Below are 19,422 nucleotides of genomic sequence, written 5' to 3'. Positions count from 1 at the left end.
GTTTGTGCTTAAAGCTGTGATTCTTGAACACTAAGGCCATTGCTCTAGTGAATGCAGTTACTTGAGCTACATCCTTTACTTGGCATATGTGGGACTCCCCAAATTATCTGAAGGATTGAGTATGGACTACCTATGTATACCTCTAACAACATGATCATTATGCCTAGTAGTACCATTCCAGCCATGTTTTAGTTATTTCTGATACTAAACATATGGTGGTACTTCACCTTCTCCTCATCATCTTATTTTTTCCAGTCTTGCTTCCTTTAGTGGAAGCTTCCTTTTCTTCCTTGAAGTGGCTGCTTGTTGTTAATGAATGGATAAATTCTTCAGCACCAGCCTGTTACATGAAGGCTATCTTCCCTGCTGGTCACAGATGGTGGGAAGTGATTTTATTGATTTGTTAGTACTTAGCTAGAAAGATTACATCTAGCAGTAATAATGTGGCCAGGCCCTGGGACAAATCACCACACGAGTTAGTAGAGGGTTTGTGTCTTAAACTGAGTGTGACATTATTATATTTACCAGCCTTTCATAGTGCTTTGCTTATTAACACCACTGTAATCTCTTCTGAGCCATCTGTCGGTCATTCAAGTTTCTGTTTCCTTCATGTGCTGGAAAAGTTGGGAGACTTCGGTTTCTGAACTGAACTTGGACATTGTTCTGCTAAAGTTCTGGTGGTAACCACAGTGCTTATTAAGTTTTTTCTTTATAATTTGTGTTATCAAAATTGTGTCCTGCAGAAAATCTCTTGGGGGGACACAGGCAGATGGCCACAGTAATTCCTCTCAAATTCAAAGGGTAATGAAGGTTCATGGCTTTCAGAATTTGTGTGAGAGGTATTAGTGTAGCTGGGAGAAATCTGGTCTCTCTCCCTATTCCAAACCTGACAAATTTGGCAGAAAGAAGCATTGAACACTGCCAGCATAGATTTTTTTTTTTCTTTTTGGTTTGTGCTCATCAGATGATCTCTCTAGAAACCAGAACTGTTTCCATACTGTGACCTCAGCAGAAGCACAACTGGGAGGTCTTAAGTATCAGCATCTGTTAGCAGTAGCTCACATTTTACCTGAAAGCTCAGTGTTCTATTTTAACTTTGCATTTCTAAGTAGCCTGAGTGATTTCATTCACTGACAGGCACATGTGTGACCAGAGGACACTTCAGAGCTAGAGGCATGAGCTTTTGGCCAGTGGATTACATGGGATGATCTCCTGTAGAGCAAAGCTGTTGCATTCATTACCAGCTCCTCAAAATGAAGTTACTCAGAGCTAGTAGACCAGGAACTGGCAGGGAAGCGATCTCTGTCTGGACATGACATTTTGTTTCACTATGCACTAACCCCTCAGTTGAGCAGTCGGCACTGTGACATGTTTCGTTGCCAGTTTTGGTGGGTCACAGTAGTTAAAAAATGGGTCTGATCCATAAGAGCACTTGTCACCCGCATGGGATGAGTGTGTAGACCATGGCATGGGCGGCACTAACGGGATTCAAGAAGCATATGAACAAAGTGCTGAAGCGTGCCACTCTAAGGAAGGGAGGATCGAGCGGTGACAGCGCTGGCTTAAGGCAAGAGGGCTGCAGCTGGGGCCAGCACGGCTCACGCCCGAGGGAGCGCCGGCAGCACTGGGAGCCCGAGGCTTCCCGGCGACCCAGCCAGGCCCGCAGCAAACCCGCACCCGCATCCCACGGGTGGCCCTGCCTCGGGTGAGCCTGCAGCCCTGGCGGGAACCCGGGCGAGCACCTGCGGTGAGGAAACCTGGAGGAGGACGTGAAGAGGGCGGCGGTGCCGGGGCCAGCGCTGTGGTCGTGTGGCCGCCGGGCCAGCCCGGGGGGCGGCGGGCAGAGAGAGGCGCGGCCGGCCCGGGTGCCCAGCGCGGGCAGGGGCAGAGGCAGCGGCGCCGCGCCTCGGACTCCGCCTCACCGGCACCGAGCTCCCCTCCCTCCCTCGCTCGCTCTCTCGCTCGCTCTCTCGCTCCCTCCTCCAGCGCCAGGCTCGCAGCGGCGGAGCATCGCGGCGGCGGCGGCAGCACCCGCCCTTCCCGGCCGGCCGGCGGCGCGCACCGCCCCCCCGCTCCCGCACGCAGCCCGCCGGCGGCGATCCGGAGCCCTCCGCGCCACCGCACCCCCGCCCCGCACACCCACCGCCGGGAGGATGGGCTGCGGGCGGCGGCGCGGCAGCCCCTGAGCTCCCCGAAGCCGCGGAAACAAAGGGAGCGAGCAGCGGCAGCACCGGGCCGGGGTGGATGCAAGCAACCATGAAAGGCTGGGTCTCCGCCTCCTCCGCTGCTGCCAGAGAGCTGCCGGCTGCCGCTGCTCGGAGGACTACCCTGTGAAGGGGGCGGAGGAGAGGCTGGCTGGGTTCGCCGTGCAAAGGTAGAAGGTGTAAGGGAGAGGCGGCAAGAAAATGTCTTCTTCGGTGGGGCCCCGCGGCCCTCGCCCGCCCACGGTGCCCCCCCCGATGCAGGAGCTGCCCGACCTGAGCCACCTGACAGAGGAGGAGAGGAACATCATCATGGCAGTGATGGACCGGCAGAAAGAGGAGGAAGAAAAAGAAGAGGCCATGCTCAAGTAAGCAGACGCTAGTCATTCATTCATTCAGGCACTCATTCATGCACCGATCGCCGGCGGGCGGAGCGGGCGCTGCCACAGCGGGAGCCGGCCGGTGCCCGGAGCCGGCCGGCTTCGCCCTGCTCGGCGGGGCCGGCGCCGCGGAGCCCCGGGTCCCGCTCCGCTCCCGGCCCGTAACTTCCTCCTCCCCCACCCCGGGCAGCTCCTCCCGAGGCAGCACCGCCGGGGAGCCCTGGCACGGCGGGACGGAGCGGGACGGCGGCCCTCCCCGCCCCGAGGGAGCCGGCGGCACAGGGCGGGCAGAAACCCCGACACGGGGGTGAGGGGCGAGGTGGGATTCCTTTGGGGTCCCCAAAACCCCGCCTCTGCCAGGAGGGGCCGCTGGGTGGGGTTTCCCTCCGTGCGGGAGCCTCCGCGGCGGCCGTGCTGCCCCCGCCTGGCTCGGCCCCCGCTGCCGCCCGCCGCGGGGCCGGGGCGGCTGCCCCTGCCCGGCACACCCCCGGCCCCCGCTCCGCCCGCCCGTGTCGCCGGCCCCGGCCCGCCCGCTGCCGGCTCCAGGGCGGGCAGCACCGCACTGTGGGGCACCAGGGCGTCCGTAATTAGGAAATAGATGGAAGTAGTCGCACTGCTCATTCCAGCGGGCGGCCGTGGGTGCGTGGTGGCGGGACGGCGGGGGAGTGGGTTTATCCCGCTGCCGGCGGCACGGGGAGGGGTGCGGGGAACGCGGGGTGTGGGCAGGTGCCATGTTTGGAAACCAGATCCTCACAGCCTCTTTTGAACCTTTTCCCTCACCCCCTCGTCCCTGCCAAGCATCGCATGTGATCACATTTTTTAGCCTCCTCCGTCAGTCGGAGGCTTCAAACGTAACGTTGCTGAATCGCCTACTGCGAGTGGTGAGAATAAACAGATTGGAGTCGTGGCCTGTGGAGGAGAATCACGGTTCCTCCTCTTCTGACAGCCCGTCAGGCCTGCTCGCTCCGGGCGGGAGGTGGTGGGAGAGGTGACTGGAGCCTCTGACGCCACGCAGACCCTCCGTGCCACAGGCGGTGTATCCTTACCTCACTGCCGCCTGCTTGCGTGCACCTGGGCTCGGAAGGGATGCGCCGAAGGGGTGACGTGATCTGGGTGTTTCTTCGGGCTGCAGGAAATACCCACCTGAGCCATGCGGGTGCCAGCGCGTCCCCGCGGCTGGGGACCCAACCCCCGCAGGCTCCCGACTTCGGCTGTGCGTGGTGAAGCTGGGACAGCGTTTTTAGTACAGTGTTGTCCCCGTCCCTTCCGTTCTTGACTCTGAATTTGTACAGGGGCTGCTAGAGATCCGTGCAGTGGCGCGTACGGAGGCCCAGCTGCCCGTGCTGTACTGGCTGGGAGCTGTCCGGGACGGTGGTGCTTGGATCTCGGTTCAAGACGAAGAGTTCAGTTTGCTGTTGCAGTTCATTGTGCTTGGGGTGTGGCTACCGTTGGAGGTGGGGTGATTGGAATGAGAAATGTTCTGTGGGAATGCATTGTGTTAGTCACTCTGGGGAAACGTGAGTGAAGGATCCCTCCTCAGTTTCTATTCATCAGAAAAAAATTAAATAAAGAAGTAGCTCAAAGGGTCTAAACTATATACATCCTTCTGTTCCTCGTCCTTCAGCACAGCTACTTCTCTACAAATATTTAGCTTTTATTCTGTGAAGAAGATCTGGTTCTGTAATGATGTTGTAGAGGAATACTATAAATCTTACAGTGGCTTTCCATTTCTCAGCCCTATTCTTAACATTGGGTAGAGAATAAATTTTCCTCCTTTTTTCACTTTCCCCCATTTTTTCTTTTTCTTTTTTTTTTTTCTTTTGCATTGATGTTTCTGAATTCTGGACTGATACTTCCGTTCCTATGAGCTTATGGGAATCTTCAGCAGTTTCACTAAATGAACTTAGGACACTTAAAATTTAATTTTTAGAAGAGGGCAAAAATGGTGCTTTGTGAATTCGACTAGAAATTACTTTATATTATTTTCAAAGGTTTGTAATATCCAAATTTCAAAGTCTATTTCCTTACAAAAGTTCTTTCAAATAATGAAAATAACAATGTATAATCTCCATTGGCCTGAGAAATTGTGATTTTAAATAGATTTGTCTGTATTTAAAGAGCCAGAAATTAAGGGAAAATACATTGGAAAACTTATAAACCTGTATACTCGCTTTAGCTATATTGTTAGTTTGTAAAAATCAAGTCACAGCATATATTTTTTTAATGGGTTATGATTCAACTCTTAGAGAGAGCCACTAGATTTTCCGAGGTGATTTGCCTTTTTGGTATGCTGAGCACTTACTTTTTTTTTTGGGATAAGAGTTTTACACACCTTTCCATGGAGTAACTATTTTTAAGACTGGAATTTTGACAAGAATTTGCTTCCATAATTTTATGATGAGTTATTACAAATATACAGCGGTGATATCAGATGACACAGCTATATTATAAAAGTCAGATATCACCACCACCCCTTCCTATTATCTTTGTTAAAAGATTTTCTGATTATCCAAATGTCTCAACAAAACTGCCACCAGTTTTCATTAAAACCACCTGGTGGAGAAATGTTTCCATCTGTAACACCCACATGCAAATCTGTAATTTTCCCTGAAAGTGAAGCTGAGAATCAGTGCTGCAAACTAGGCTACCTTCAATCCTGGGCTGATCAGAGGCCGGATATGTGCTGTCTCATGAATCATAAGGGCTAAAAAGGGTGCAGCATTTCTCTCCTGTTCTGAGTGTCCTGATAGCTATGAAAGTTTTTAAAACAGTACATGTAATTTTCCTTTCCAGCACTCCCAATAGCAGAAAACAACAGGAAGAAGTATTGGTTAAATGACTATATTCTTAACACAGTGGTGGTAAAATTGTGGATCCAGGGGAATTTGAAGTGCTTGTGTGAGTGGACTATATGGATTTCAGGAGAAGTGGAAGCAGCTAGAGTGGTCGGTAAAGAGGCTGTGTTCCTCTCCTTTGGGTGTGTACCTCTCTGTCTTCCTGATTCCTGTTTCTGACTGAGCTGAAAGCCTCCTTGGAAGCCCTCTCTGCCAGTTCACGCTGACATCAGCGCGTCCTGCAGCGTGCCAGCTGCGAGCAGGGCGCCCTACAGGGGCTGTGGGCATTGAGCTGCTTTCACTGCCTGCCCTGGAGCATTGCAAACACATCCTTCCCTCTGAGACACCTGCTTGCTCCTTTCCAGGAACTTGCCCTGTCAGTTTGTTGGTCTGCTGAGTTTCCTTCAGCTGTGTGGGGCTAGCAGAGGTTGTCACCCCCTAGGATAAAGATGTACATCTTATACTGGCCACAGTGACTTGCTTTTTCTAGGCACACCCGGTCAGCGGCAGGGACCTTGTCTTCCCCGCACACTTCTGACATCAGATTTCACACTGCTGTGGGTGGTGTTTGTGGAAGAGGAACTCTTTGCTCTCCTATGACTTGTTGAATACCATGGAGTAATGTGTTGAGGAGTTTGGGCTTTTGCGAAAGTTCCTTCTTTGGCATGTTTTACGAACAGGTGTTCCTTGGCTTGAGGAGCACTTTGCCATTAACTGATTGCCTTGAAATTGCCTTCACATTCAAAGACAAGTTCTGCATTCCTTCTGTAACAGGGACAGTGTCACCAGATATTCCTGGGACCATATCCATGCCTTCATTCAATGAACTGTGATCCCAGTCTGTTGCATGGCACTGAAGACTCAAATCCACATAAACACTTTGATGCTTGCCAGGCACCAAGTAGAAACTGAAACCTCTTCAGTGCAGTCTCACAGTCTGGGAGTTGGAATCAGGTCTTCTGTCTCATCTTGGAGCTTCAGAGCTTTGTGTTTTGTTCCTCTGTGGCTGGGAGAGCATCGCTTTCCTATTTGCCACACCTTTGAAAATTGCATGGAGAGCAGTCCATTGGGTAGACGGGGCTTTACCATGGGATGCTCAACTCTCATCCACTCTTGTTTCCCTGTTTCACACTGACTTTGCCAGATTTTGTGCATATCTCTGAAGACTAGTCTTTATTGTCTCTTTTAATAGTACTTGGTCTTAGACACCCAAGCTTTTGCTGTTCTTGTATGAATAAATGTTTGCATAGAACAGTAGTAAAATGCCTCCTCTGCAGACTAATTCACATGGGAGGCATTTTTTCCTGTTTTACTTGGTAGATACTCCTGTAGCTGGAAGGGAGGAGTTTCATGTTGAGTGGCTGATGTCTAGCCTGAAGTCCAGATACTGCCCAACAGGTCACTGATGTGACTAAAAAATTATGAAGAACCATGAAAGGGTAACTTTTCAATGAGACTGAAGAGTGAAACAAACCATCATTTGCAAAAGTGTGTGTGTGTGTGAAATTGAAAGAAAAAAATAGTTTAAAGATTCAGAGCGTACATTTAAACAGCTAGGTAGCCTGAGACAACTATTTTGCTTGTGGGTATAAAGTGCCTTGAACTGAAAAAACCACAGTTATGTACAGCAAACTGCAATCACAGAGAAACCACAGAATTATATATATGTGTGTACTTAAGATGAAGTTTGCTTATATGTAGTTTTGTGCCTTATCTCATTGGGTTAGGCAAGTACTAAGTGGAAACTATGGCAGCAGAGAACACAACTAGTTGAGTTCCAGTTCTGTTCAAATTTTGGCCAGTAATTAGGAAGTGGTTCCTAGTTACCGTGGCATTCATTTGCTGGAGCAAACCTAAGAGGGGTTAAAAGCTCTTACTAAGCTTCTGATGGGACATAAGAAGGCTGTGAGATTGTTGGCTGAGGCAGTAGTAGGAAAATTAACTACGACACACGAGTTTAGTAGTTTTGTAGTAGTTTTGTCATGTAACTCCAATTGAGTAGCTTCAGTAGAGGGGTAGCATGTACTTGAAATCTTCCCATTTTAAAAGTTATCTCAGGATTTTTCATGGCAGTTAATAATTAGGGGAAAATTGATGCTAACACCCTATTTTGACCACCTAGTATGGTATACAAGCATAATTTTAATAAAACTCAGCTCTCTAGAATCAACAGGGATATTGCAGCTGCTCATCTTCCAGGGCTGCCAAATCCTGGTCACTTGCAGTTGATGAGAATATCTGTTTCAGGGTTTGCAAAGTAACTTCTCTATAATTCCCTTGGGGCACCTGGAAGCTTCCAGCCTTCACTAGTGTGTAACTGAAGATTAACCAATGACCAGGAGGCTTGTGCTCTCAACCAGTTTCTGGAGATGGTGTCTTTCCTTCTCCCCTTCTAGCTCTTGGACCACACCTAACATAGTCAGAAAACATTGAATACTGCTCAAAGGGGCTGCTATCCTCATTTTGTTTAGTACCTATGGGCAACAGGAGGAAGTATGATTCCAAGATGTTCTTAGCCTGGATGCTGTAAGTCCCTGGTAATAATTGCCCTTCCATAAACAGCAGGGAAGGAATAAGTAGGATCATTCCTCCTTTCTGTTGAAACTGGGCCACTTTCCAGAAATAAAAGTGAGAGTGAAGGGGCCATCTTGAGGAAGTCTGGCTTTATCTTATCTTTAGATTGAAAGGTCAAAAGCCTATCTTTAATTCCACTGAGAAACAATGGAGGAATTGAGAGTTCTGAGAACTGGTTGTGCATTTGGCACCAAGGAATTAAAGGATGAAATAGATAAACAATACCAAGACTCTCTTCTCTGATTCAGCCTTGCTCTTATTTATTCTTTCCATGGCTGCATGAATCTCGCTTTCTCTGCAGTGGAGCAGGAGGAATGGAGGCTTCTGCTTGAGAGCCTTTATTTCTTCCTTTGTACTTTAAGTAGTTTGGAACTGCCATGTTTCAGACCCTATGGTCTTGTAGGGAGCAGAGTGCAGGTTGCTTACTGTGTGCATGGGTATTTTAAGCTCCTGAAATCACCCAGAAAGACTGTTCAAATATTGCCTTGCGCCTCTTCCTGGCAGTGCCAGCTCTGATCCTGAAACTTGAGTGTACAAATCCCCGATGAAACGATTTTACTTCTGGAGATTGTCTGGTACAGCCCCCTACTGAGTGCAGGGCCACCTGCAGCAGGTAGCCCTGGAGCAAGTGCAGGTGGCTTTGGAGTGTCTCCAAGGACGGAGACTCCACAAACTCTCTGGACAGTCTTTTCCAGTGTTCAGCTACCTTCACCGTAATAATTCAGATGGAACTTCCCAGGTTTCAGTTTGTGTCCATTACTTCTCGTCCAGTCACTGGGCAAGTCTGGGAAGATTTTGGCTCTGTCTGCTTTAGTCCTCCCCACTAGGAATTTACAGGTGTAAAAATCCTTCTGGGTCGTCTTTCCTTAGGCTGGACAGCCCCACTCTCTCAGCCTTTCCTCATGTGATCTGCTCCCGTCCCTTGTCTGTATTTCTGGCTCCTTGCTGCACTGGCTCCAGCATGTCTTTCTTATATTGAGGAGCCCAGAAGTAGATTTATCATCCAGACGTGGCAGAAAGCAAAGATCATCATTTTCAATCTGCTGGTGATGCTTTTCCAGGACAGCCCAGGATGGCATTGGCCTTCTTTGCTGGAAGTGTGTGTTGCTGGCTCACGCTCAGCTTGGTGTTGACCAGGAATTCTCACTTGCTTCTCTGCAGAGCTTCTTTCCAGTTGGTTGGCACCCTGGGATTTTTCTCCTTGTGCAAAACTTTTGCTGGATGTTTTCAGGCTTATAAGAGAGACCAGTATCTAAACATGTTCTCAAATCATTCAGAGAAAGGATTGCCTTGGTCACTGCTCCTCACCCTTTCCTCTTTACTACCCAAGGCCTTTGCTCAGAGAGGACAAGAGAGAATTTGAACAGTGCAGAAACTGTTGTGACCTTTTGGCCAATGGAAGCATCAGAAGGAATTTAACATTTGAAGCTTCAGGTTTTCATCAGTCTGAGAGGGCAGGTATGGCCATAAATGTGTTTTGATAAAGAAGACAACTTGTGGTGACCTCAGAATTGCAAGGAATATTTTCATGACTTTGAGGGTATTTCAGAGAATTCATAGTGATTTTTTCACTTGAGGGTAGGCTGATTTTTCTAAGGATACTGAGGATTCGAAACATATTCAGAATTGAACACAGTCACTAGCAAGGCAATTATGAGGCAGTCATTGACTGATCTGCTGGGCAGCCATCTCACTGCTGAGGAGGAGCAGGAGACTGTCAGCAGACAATAGCAGATTGATAGGCATTTCTTAAAAGCTACAGAAGAACGGGAAGTGATAGGGGATGACAGACAGCCATAAACATTCCTACCATCTTTTAGACACAGGCTTCAGATGGGCAAATGTTGAGCTGTCGGAATGTCTGAGGTGCAAACTGTTGTCCAGAGCTCTTTTCTGGCCCCAGTTGAAGTGGTGTTATTGGAATGCACAGGGCGTTATTGCTGCGCATGCGTCTTCCCACATGATTCTCCCCTTGATGCAAGATTCTGCCAGAGCTTCATTGCCAGCTTTGTCTGACATTGCAGAAATACTTTCTAACTAAGAAGTCTGTCATTCTTCAAATTCAGGGCATTATCTGTGCCCTGCAGAAGGGTGAAGACAAAGACTGTGTGAAAAAACATGATCTCTGGGCAGGAACTTCTCAAAGTACAGAGTTGTTATAAACCTTATCTTAAAAGTAATTATGTAGAAGAGGCTTCTTCTTAGAGGGGGAGGGTACTATCCTGATGTTTATTTTTCTGGAAGATAGCAGAGGGAGAACAGCATTAAGAGAGATTGGAAATTCTCAGTCTTGTCAATACCCTTTTATTTCTGAAGACTCATACAAAGAATCTTTTGCATCCTTGGGTAGGAAAGCATCTCACAAAGATGTAGTGTGCTTCCTTCATCAAGCAGTTACTAAGCATTTTAAGACTTGAGATTAATGCCTTAAGAAAAGACTGCTTAAAAATACTGCTGCCCTTGTATTCAAGCTTGTTGAAATGCAGGCATTATTGAAGGTGGAAAATGACAAAACTGAAATTCTGTTTTGGGTTGCCAATAGTTAGAGCCAATTATAATTTCTAGCTAATTTTACCTTCTCCTTTGCTCTACCCACTGGTGGCTGCTGCATTTGTCTACTCCCTTGGGCCTATCAGTTTTAATTAATAGATGTTAGCATGCAATTATGTTTTAGGGGAAAAAGCTTGTGTGCCTATAGTCTGAATTCACTTCCCAGCAATGGTAAAACATGTAAAAAAATCTTATGTCATCAGTTACAAACACAGAGTGAGTAGTTTCATTCTGCTTTTTGAAAATACTTGCATAAATTTACAATTACTAAAATTATTTACACCTCATCAGATTTACACCTCTGTCTGATTTGCCTCAGTCAAATCTAGGTGGTACATCTATAAGGACGCAGATACCTCATCAGATATCTACATCTATCAAGAATTATTGTTGTTTTATCCCTTATTTTATACTTCATAGATATGGTAAAATATTATGCAATGTTTCTAGTGTAGCTTAGTTTGCGAGTCTAGACAGTAAATTTTAATCGGACTTACTTTTGATATTCACAACAAGCAGCAGAAAATAATACAACTATGAGTCTGATTTAATGGTTTCTTAGATAAGACAATTGATAGGATAGCGTTGTAGTTCTTTGTACTTAGAACTGAAGTAATCATCTTCAAAATTTGATTGCATGTCAAATACTTATGTCCAGAGACTTTTAAGCAAGAAAGCCATATTCCAAGTATATTTTCTGGCACTGTTACAGAGGCAAGAAGAGCTAGTTCCAATTTTCAGAATAATTGCACACAAAACCGTTCATACAGTTGCCACTTCAGAGGCATGAAGAGACACAGCATGATGAGTAGCTGTTTCCAGACAGTTCTGGATTGAATTAGAACACCTATTTAGTTACAAATTTCAGAGTTTCTTCACATTATGTGTCTCTCATTTTCAAAGTCAGGACTTTGTACACTTTGCCTATGGTAAGCACTGTTCATACTATTGAAGATAAGAGAATGTACCTGTCTGTATATGGAGTTTTTTCAGATATTTGTAATAAAAACATAGTGTTAGAAATCTCCTAATGTTTTCATCTGTCTTTCCTATTTTAAGGCCTCCTGGAGTCACTGAATATCAGTATATGCCCTGAGAGTTGCTTTTTGATCAGGGATGAGCCCAGCAGATAGAGCTACACTTCTTAGTGATGACTGTGGTAGATTTAGCAAATTAACTGTTTCAAATATTGAGGATCTGAGGTGTAACCAAAAAAAAATTTTCTGTGTATTTTGGGCTTTAGATAAACACTAACTTCTAGTGAATTTCTAGAATGGGTGTTTAAATGTCTTGTTTCAGAATGCAGTTATTTGAAGATCCTTAATTGAGAGTTACTTTTTGAACTTCATTATGTGAAATTTACTGGGACATTGGTCATGAAGGGAGCACAGCCCAACAACATTATTTTAGTGTAAGTACTATTATATTGCAGGGAAAAAGGGAACTACTTTTAGCAAGAAGCAGAGCACTCTGTTCTGAAAATTGCTAATGGAAGTCTTCACACGCTTGAACGCCCTAAGTGTGAAGTGTCTTCTCAAGTGTTTCTCTAGGTTACCAATACTGCACACTCTGAATTGATCAAAGTATTCATGTGTCCAAAACTCTGTCTATATCTTATTCTAGCAGGTCTAATAAAAGAGCATACATTTTTTTGAACTTTGTTTGGACTGTGAGCCTAGCGAGCACTAAGAATCTTGTAGCCACTGCTCATGAAGATTTTGTCTGCATTTTTGTAAAATATTTATTAATTTTAAAGTCTTTGAATATACTGTGAAGGGTTCAAAATCATATCCACAAACTAGGATGATGTAATCCTTCTGTTGATACATCATTCTCTGTTCTCTTTCCAGATACTTAGAAAATCTGTGGTCCTACGCTATACAAACTATACAAAGTTTTCACCGTGAGCTGCTTACATCTGTGGTTATTAATCATGTTAAAGATTAAATATTTACTAATAGGATTTTGCAAGAAATTACAATGAAGCAGTTTATGTAATAAAAGGCTAATCTGGGAGCTGAGTGATTGAATATGTTTACTTGTGTTTTGTGCCATGATTTTTTAGTGTAACTATTTTCTTTTAGTGATTCCATTGGTCTTGGAAAAAGCATCAAGACCTGTGCAAAACCACATGTAATAACTGTCTGAGCTCTCTCATCAGTTTCTTGGCACAATTTCTTTAGCACTTGCAAATTTTAAGAAAGCAGAGTATTTTTTAATTTATATTCATTATTCTCTACATTTTTAATTAGCCTTGTATATGAAGTTATATTCAAAGTAAAGTCATTGCACTTTCGCTTATTTGTAGTCTTAACTTTAGAATCTTTTTGACATTTGACATCAGGAGAATAAATTTTGTACTGATTAAATGATACTGCACAGATGTATATGAAAAATGTGAAAGCTTGAGCAGTAAAATAATGTGAAAAAGCTATACGTATTTTAGTTACTTTTAGTGATAAGTCTCCTTGGTACTGTTATTCATGGCAGAAAGTTTGGCATTGCATGACAAACTTCAGCTGTACAGTTTAGTGTTCTGCTGGTCATGTGTTTTTAGCTATAGACATGGAACAGGGAGGCAGCTGTTTGATGGAACACATGGAGCATGAGCTGAGGCAGTTTGGAAGAAAGGACAGAATTTATGAGGGCTCTAGATCATCCTAGGTTAACTCTATTGATTTTGGCCCAGGATGCTACCTGCAAAGTGTCAGGGTAATGGGTTTGCATTTTATGGATGAGAATTAAAAGAGGTTTTATATGTGTATATGTACTTGTGCCTAAGAATATGGAACTAGGCTGTACAGAAATATGTACAAGTTGCTTTATGGACTTTAATTGCAACATTATGTTGCTTATTGTTGCTGTAAACATGCAGAGTACGTTGGTGAAAGTTGTTAAAGAGCTGAAAATTGGACAATTTTGCTTGCAGTCATATCTTAAGACAAGTGACACTGTTGCTGCCAGGGACCAGCAAAACATATTTCTGTGGCCCTGTGTTTCTGCTGAGTTTGGTTAACTGTGGTGATTCTCTGACTAGAACAAGTCTCACTGGAAGCACATCTGTTAACTGAAGTAAAACCAGAGTTCTTCAGTCTGTTGAAATGGGATATCCCTGTGTAAATCTTGTGTTTTGCAGACAGAAGCACATTTTACTCAAATGCTTCTAGTAATTGTTCAGTTACACTCCAAGCCTTACATAGAAAGTAAACCTAAGAAAAGTGAAACCAAGGCATGGCTACCTGCTTTTCTGAAAAAAAAAAAAAAAAATAAAAACAAGACCAAACAAACAAAAACCCCAAACCAACAAAAAACCACCCCACTTTATTTATCACTGTTTGGAAGTATCTGTATTTTTAAATTATTTTGTGTTCTGCATACCCCTAACTTCCTGCAGTCTGATAGTGTATATTGTTTTCCTTTTGTTTCTCCAAGAAGCTGTTTTTCAATATTCTCACAGAAGGGAACTGTGTTTACTCAAAGGTGGAAATTGCAGAATCATATAAATTGATTCTGCTAGTGTATATGTAAAAAGTGTGTAAATTCCTTATGAGATTAAATGCACAGTACATTTTTCTTGTATTTCAGAGCAAAATTAGAAATTGATTTTTTGATGAGAAATCTATTCTAAGAATATAGAACCTCACTAATATATTATGATTCTTGTATTTTGTGTTTTTAAATGATATTATATTGATTGTTATTTTTAAATTTAAGAGCTCTCACTTTTTCAAGCAAAATATTTTCATAATTTATCTTGCAAAGGGTTTTTATATCTTTCTTCATTAGCTTGAAACAAAACATCACCCCTTAAAAAGGTATTTTTTAAACAATTATCCACCTACTATAAAAAACCTATCAAGTTCTTTGGAGTTGACTGATCAGTTCAGGGATTCAGCAGGAATTTACAGGTTTGTTCACTTGTAACCTCCCTTTTTCTGGTGGGCCTGTTTCAAGTTCTAAGCTTGTCCCTGTCTGACCAGGTTTAAGCAGTTCATGTAGAAAAGGAGCTGGGGAGTTCTGGTTACATGGATGGTGAGACAATGCTCTTTCATTCAGCCAAGGTGATCTGATTCTTTCTTTCTTGAATTTTGCTCTGTATGGGATCAAAGAGAAAAACCTGAGATTTTGGTGATGTAAAGTAAAATTAATGACATGAAAAATATGAGGGAAGAGCCTTGAGGAGAACAGCAGCAACAGGAATGCTCCTTGATATAAAGGGGATTTGCCCTCTTAGTTTTTTACAGGGCTTGTAGTTTGGGAGTGCTTTCAGCTTTATATTTGAAAAATTTTTGTGTGTTTTTTTCTGCCTGCATGTAACTGTTTGCCATATTTCTCTGAAATCAAGACCTGAACAGAGTGATTCATGGTTTTTGTCTCATTCTGTTTAGATTACTGCAATGCATTGTACTGGGATTAGCCTTGAAACTTCCCGTTGATCTCATATTGTACCTTTTTACTTTTCTCTTTGCTTCCTATTACTTTTCATCTTAATGCAAAGCTTTCCTTCCTGTGTACTGATAGACTAAGATCACCGAAGAAAGCCTTATTGAAAGTAGAAAAGGCAGGTAACTTTCACATACAGCTCTAGTGAAGAAGACCTAAATTTAAAAGCTTTCTATGAAAGCCAAAGTTTGATGAACTTTCTGTGAGGGCAGCTCACTAGTTATGTGGAAGTTGCAGGGGTGGAAAGGAAGTAGTCCTCCTGGCAATTTACTTAATGGTGTGAAATACCAGGTGTTAAAATTCGAAGACAGGCACTTGCATGTCTGGAATTCATAAATAAACCAAGAAAATCAATAAGTGACTTTGGCAACTGCCACCCTTTTGACTCCTTTGTCAGAGGCCAAGAACTGAATGAACAAGAAAATTAAAAGTGTTTTCCCTGAAGGAAAAGGAAAAGTACATTTTCCTCCAGGCTAAAGTTGAGGCAACAGAGAGTACAGGAAAGCTTTTATTGCTGTGTGTTCTGCTGGGTTCATTGTGGCTGGATGCTGGGTGGCTACCAAAGCTGCTCTGTTTCTCCCTTCCTCAACTGGGCAGGGGAGAGAAAATACAATGAAAGACTCATGGGCCCAGATAAGGGCAAGGGGAGATCACTGAGCATTTACTGTCTTGTGCAAAACAGACTCAGCTTGGGGAAATTAATTTAACTTACTGCCAGTCAGAATCAGAGTAGGATAATGATAAATAAAACCAAATCTTAAAACACCTTCTCCCACTCTTCCCTTCTTACTGGGCTCAACTTCACTCCTGATTTTCTCTATCTTCTCCCTCAGAGCAGCATAGGGAAGGGAAATGGGGGCTGCAGTCAGTTTATCACATATTGTCTCTGCCATTCCTTCTTTTTCAGGGGAGAACTCCTGACAGTCTTCCCCTGCTCTAGTGTGGAACAGATCATCTTGAGTGCCATCATGCAGTGCATGTAGGACTACTGTAGGAGGCTCAACATGAGGCCAGGAGCTGGGTCCTGCTCTTGGGTCACAACAACCCCAGGCTGTGCTACAGGCTGGGGCAGAGTGGCTGGAAAGCCCCCCAGGGAAAAGGACCTGGAGCTGCTGGGTGACAGTGGCTGAGCATGGGCCAGCGTGTGCCCAGGTGGCCAAGCAGGCCAATGGCGTCCTGACCTGTATCAGCCACAGTGTGGCCAGCAGGGCCAGGGCAGGGATTGTACCCCTGTGCTTGGCACTGGTGAGGACACACCTTGAGTCCTGTGTCCAGTTCTGGGCCACTCACTACAAGAGGCACATTGAGGGCCTGGAGCAAGTCCAGAGAAGGGCAACAGAGCTGGTGAAGAATCTGGAGCACAAGTCCTATGAGGAGCAGCTGAAGGGCCTGGAGTGTTCAGCCTGGAAGAAAGGAGGCTCAAGGGTGATCTTATCCCTCTTTAAAACTGCCTGAAAGGAGTTTGCAGCCAGGTGGGAGTCAGGCTCTTCTCCTGGGCATCAGTGACAGGAGAAGAGGAGATGGTATCAAGCTGTACCACGGGAGGTTCAGGCTGGACATCAGGAAGATTTTCTTCATGGAAAGGGTGGTTAAGCATTGGAGTGAGCTGCCCAAGGAAGTGGTTGAGTTGTTGTCCCTGAAAGTGTACAAGAAAGGACTGCGTGTGGCACTTAGTGGTAGGGTTTAATTGACAGAGTGATATTTGGTGTAAGGTTGGACTCAGTGATCTTGGAGGTCTTTTCCAACCTTAATGTGTTTATGATTCCATGATTATCCCAGCAGCACTAACACTGACATTGATGGGCTTGGCCTTGGCGAGTGATGGGTCCATCTTGGAAGACAGCTGGCATTGGCTCTGTTGGACATGGGGAAGACTTCACGTAACTTCTCACAGGAGTCACTCTGTAGATCCTCAGCTACCAAAACCTTGCCACACAAACCCAATGCAGCTCCATATATTTTCAGAATCTAGCAGTCTGCAAGTTTTTTATACTACGAAGTTAAGTCTTTCTTGTTTGGTAGCAAAATATCCTTAGGAGAGCTGTATGTCATGGCTGTCAGCATCCTATTTTTATTGGTTCCCAAAATATGTTTTGTTTTATATTGTAAGCCTGAAAAGTACTGCTAGAGTTTGTTCTCTAGAAGACAGTTCAAATCATGCCCTATAGTATTATGGTTCTTCCCAGCTGAATTCATAACAGTTTATAAAGTTATAATATATGATTCTTTATCTCATACTGTATTTTTCATTTAGGCTTTCAACTTTACTTACCTTCCAGATGTTTAAATCATGGTGGTTACATGGATATTTATTACATCTGACTTATTACATACAGTGTATCTAGGACATCAGAGTTCAATCTGTAATATTTTAGGAACGTGTGCAGTTTTTCTTTTTCCTCATTCCAGGCATTATAATCATATTCTTAATAAAATAAAATCTTAGCCAAATCAAGCTGAGTTAAGGAGCCATTCTTAACATAATAAATTGCATTTCTGTTTAAGGTGAACTTCCTGGAAAATTGTAAGGAAAATGCAGCATTGTCCAGTGCAAATGTCATGCTCAGTTCATAAAAAGTTGGTGAGAGGATAAACTGCAGTCATGTTCAGAGATACAAAGCACTGTGCAGTCATGGCAGAGGGTATGTCTGCACTGTCCCTGGGGGTGCGGTGACAGCACTGAAACTGTGCTGTTGTTTCCCAGGAGAGGATTTGGTTGTCCAAACACAGCTGGTATTTGAGATGTCCAGTGGTACCACTCCTTGACTTTAGGACTGAGGACTGGGTGGGAAGATGGTTGCTATTGTAGACCAGGTTTTGTAGCTGTGGGCAGCAGGGAGTGGAGGCAGCCTGGAAGCCGGTGTTGGATTCTGGATCTGACCAACAGATCCAGATACCCTTGAACCCATCCTGGGTATTTCCTCAAGTGGAAGTGGTTCCCAGACCCTTCGTGTTTCATTGCTGGACACAAACAGCAGTGGCAAAGGTTTCAGCTCAGTCAGTGATTCTGACTGGGTTTTCAGACCTGTGCAGCAGTGTGCCACTTTCTTCAGATCCCTCCTGCATAATTTTTGAGATCACTATCTTTCCTTTGGGAATCTTTCATTTCTTAAATAGTATTATGGCTGTTGAGGCTAGAGCACATTTCCTTCCATGAGAAGCAGTACCTTTTGAATGTAAATTATCATAAACTGCCATCAGTGAAACTGAGATTCTTTGATAACATCTTTATTTTATTTTATTGCATTAAATGTAAGCTTCATGTTAGCTAAAGTGTTTTAAATGCCCTCAGAAGGTAACCACCAGATTAATGAGAAAAGTCCTCAAAATAGTCAGCATTTTGCCTTGTGCTGGCAAGGCTATTCACTAGAAAAGCTGTGGTTGCTTAGTTGCTATGGGAGAAAAGAAATGAAGAGAGAGGATGAGAGTGCAGTCATGGCATTGTGAGGGACAGCAGGAAAGGGGAAAGGACACAAGTAAGGGGGAAACTATAAGAAATACCCATCCCTAAAGGCCCAAGGAGTTGGACTCAGGGTCATTACAGGCAGTGCTGTGGGGATCAGAAGAGGAGGAATATATGACAGGAGCAAGATGTTAGGAGAAGGCTGGAATTAGCTGGGATGGGAATCTGGAAGCAGGCTGTGAGTGCTGCAGCTGACTATACGTCTAGTACAGAACAAGCGTAAAATAGCACTTCTTCACACCGAGAACTGGGTAATGAAAAGTGATGGATCCTCTGGTAGCAGACCTGGGACTTGCTTATTTATGTATCTGTTTCCCTTTGGGCTTGAACTGGAGATGGTTAAGCGCACAAATCAGAAGGAGGTGAACATTTATTTTCAGTGTGATAATAAATAAATTAGAAGGCAAGTAGAAAACACAAAGGTTTAGAAATCCTCAGAGTGTAAGCCAGCCTCAAGACTGTGAAGAGAAGGGTCTGAGTCATAAGGTTCAGACACTTGAGGCTTGGCAGAGCTGCTTTCCGAGATCTCAGCAGGCTCAGGTGGTACAGCAAGAGCATCCGGAAACACAGGGTAGTTTGACTGAAGAAGGAAGTGCATAACTCAGTTCATTTGAATTCAACATTCCCAGAAAATAATAATTTCATAGTATTACCTGATAGCTCTTAGGCTGCCCCATACCTTCTCACTAAAAGATAGATCCACGTAAGAGATCTTGTCTGATTTAAAAAAAAAAAAGGTTGGATAGGTCTCCTTGTTTGTAGCAGAGGACTTGGAAACAAAAGCTCAACCACATCTTAGAGTTCCTAACCTGATGGTAGTAATCCACATTATTATTTTTCAAAGCAATTTGATATGTTAATTCAGTCTCAGAATTTTGGATCTTTTTTGAAGCTCCAGAATTGGCTTGGAGTACTTGGAATTTGCTTTAATATTTTTACTAATAAGAAGAATTCCCCCTCTGTTTAGGAAAGGCCCC

General features: G+C 44.2%; 1 protein-coding gene across 20 annotated transcripts in view; it reads left to right on the top strand.

Annotated features, from left to right (window-relative positions):
- The first annotated feature begins 2,104 nt into the window (after positions 1-2,104).
- RIMS1 (regulating synaptic membrane exocytosis 1) overlaps positions 2,105-19,422 on the top strand; it is a 305,897-nt gene continuing 288,579 nt past the window's right edge. For all 20 annotated transcript variants that reach the window (XM_054280426.1, XM_054280437.1, XM_054280428.1 and 17 more), the window contains exon 1: positions 2,105-2,569. In XM_054280426.1, the coding sequence (XP_054136401.1) occupies positions 2,406-2,569 (164 nt within the window). In that variant the 5' untranslated portion in view covers positions 2,105-2,405. The remainder of the gene's footprint in view (positions 2,570-19,422) is intronic.

This window comes from Melozone crissalis, unplaced genomic scaffold (assembly GCF_028551555.1).
Source record: "Melozone crissalis strain CALT ecotype California unplaced genomic scaffold, PUWL_Pcris_2 ptg000027l_1, whole genome shotgun sequence".
NCBI classification, from domain to species: Eukaryota; Metazoa; Chordata; class Aves; order Passeriformes; family Passerellidae; genus Melozone; species Melozone crissalis.
This window is presented reverse-complemented; position numbering and strand designations above follow the sequence as displayed.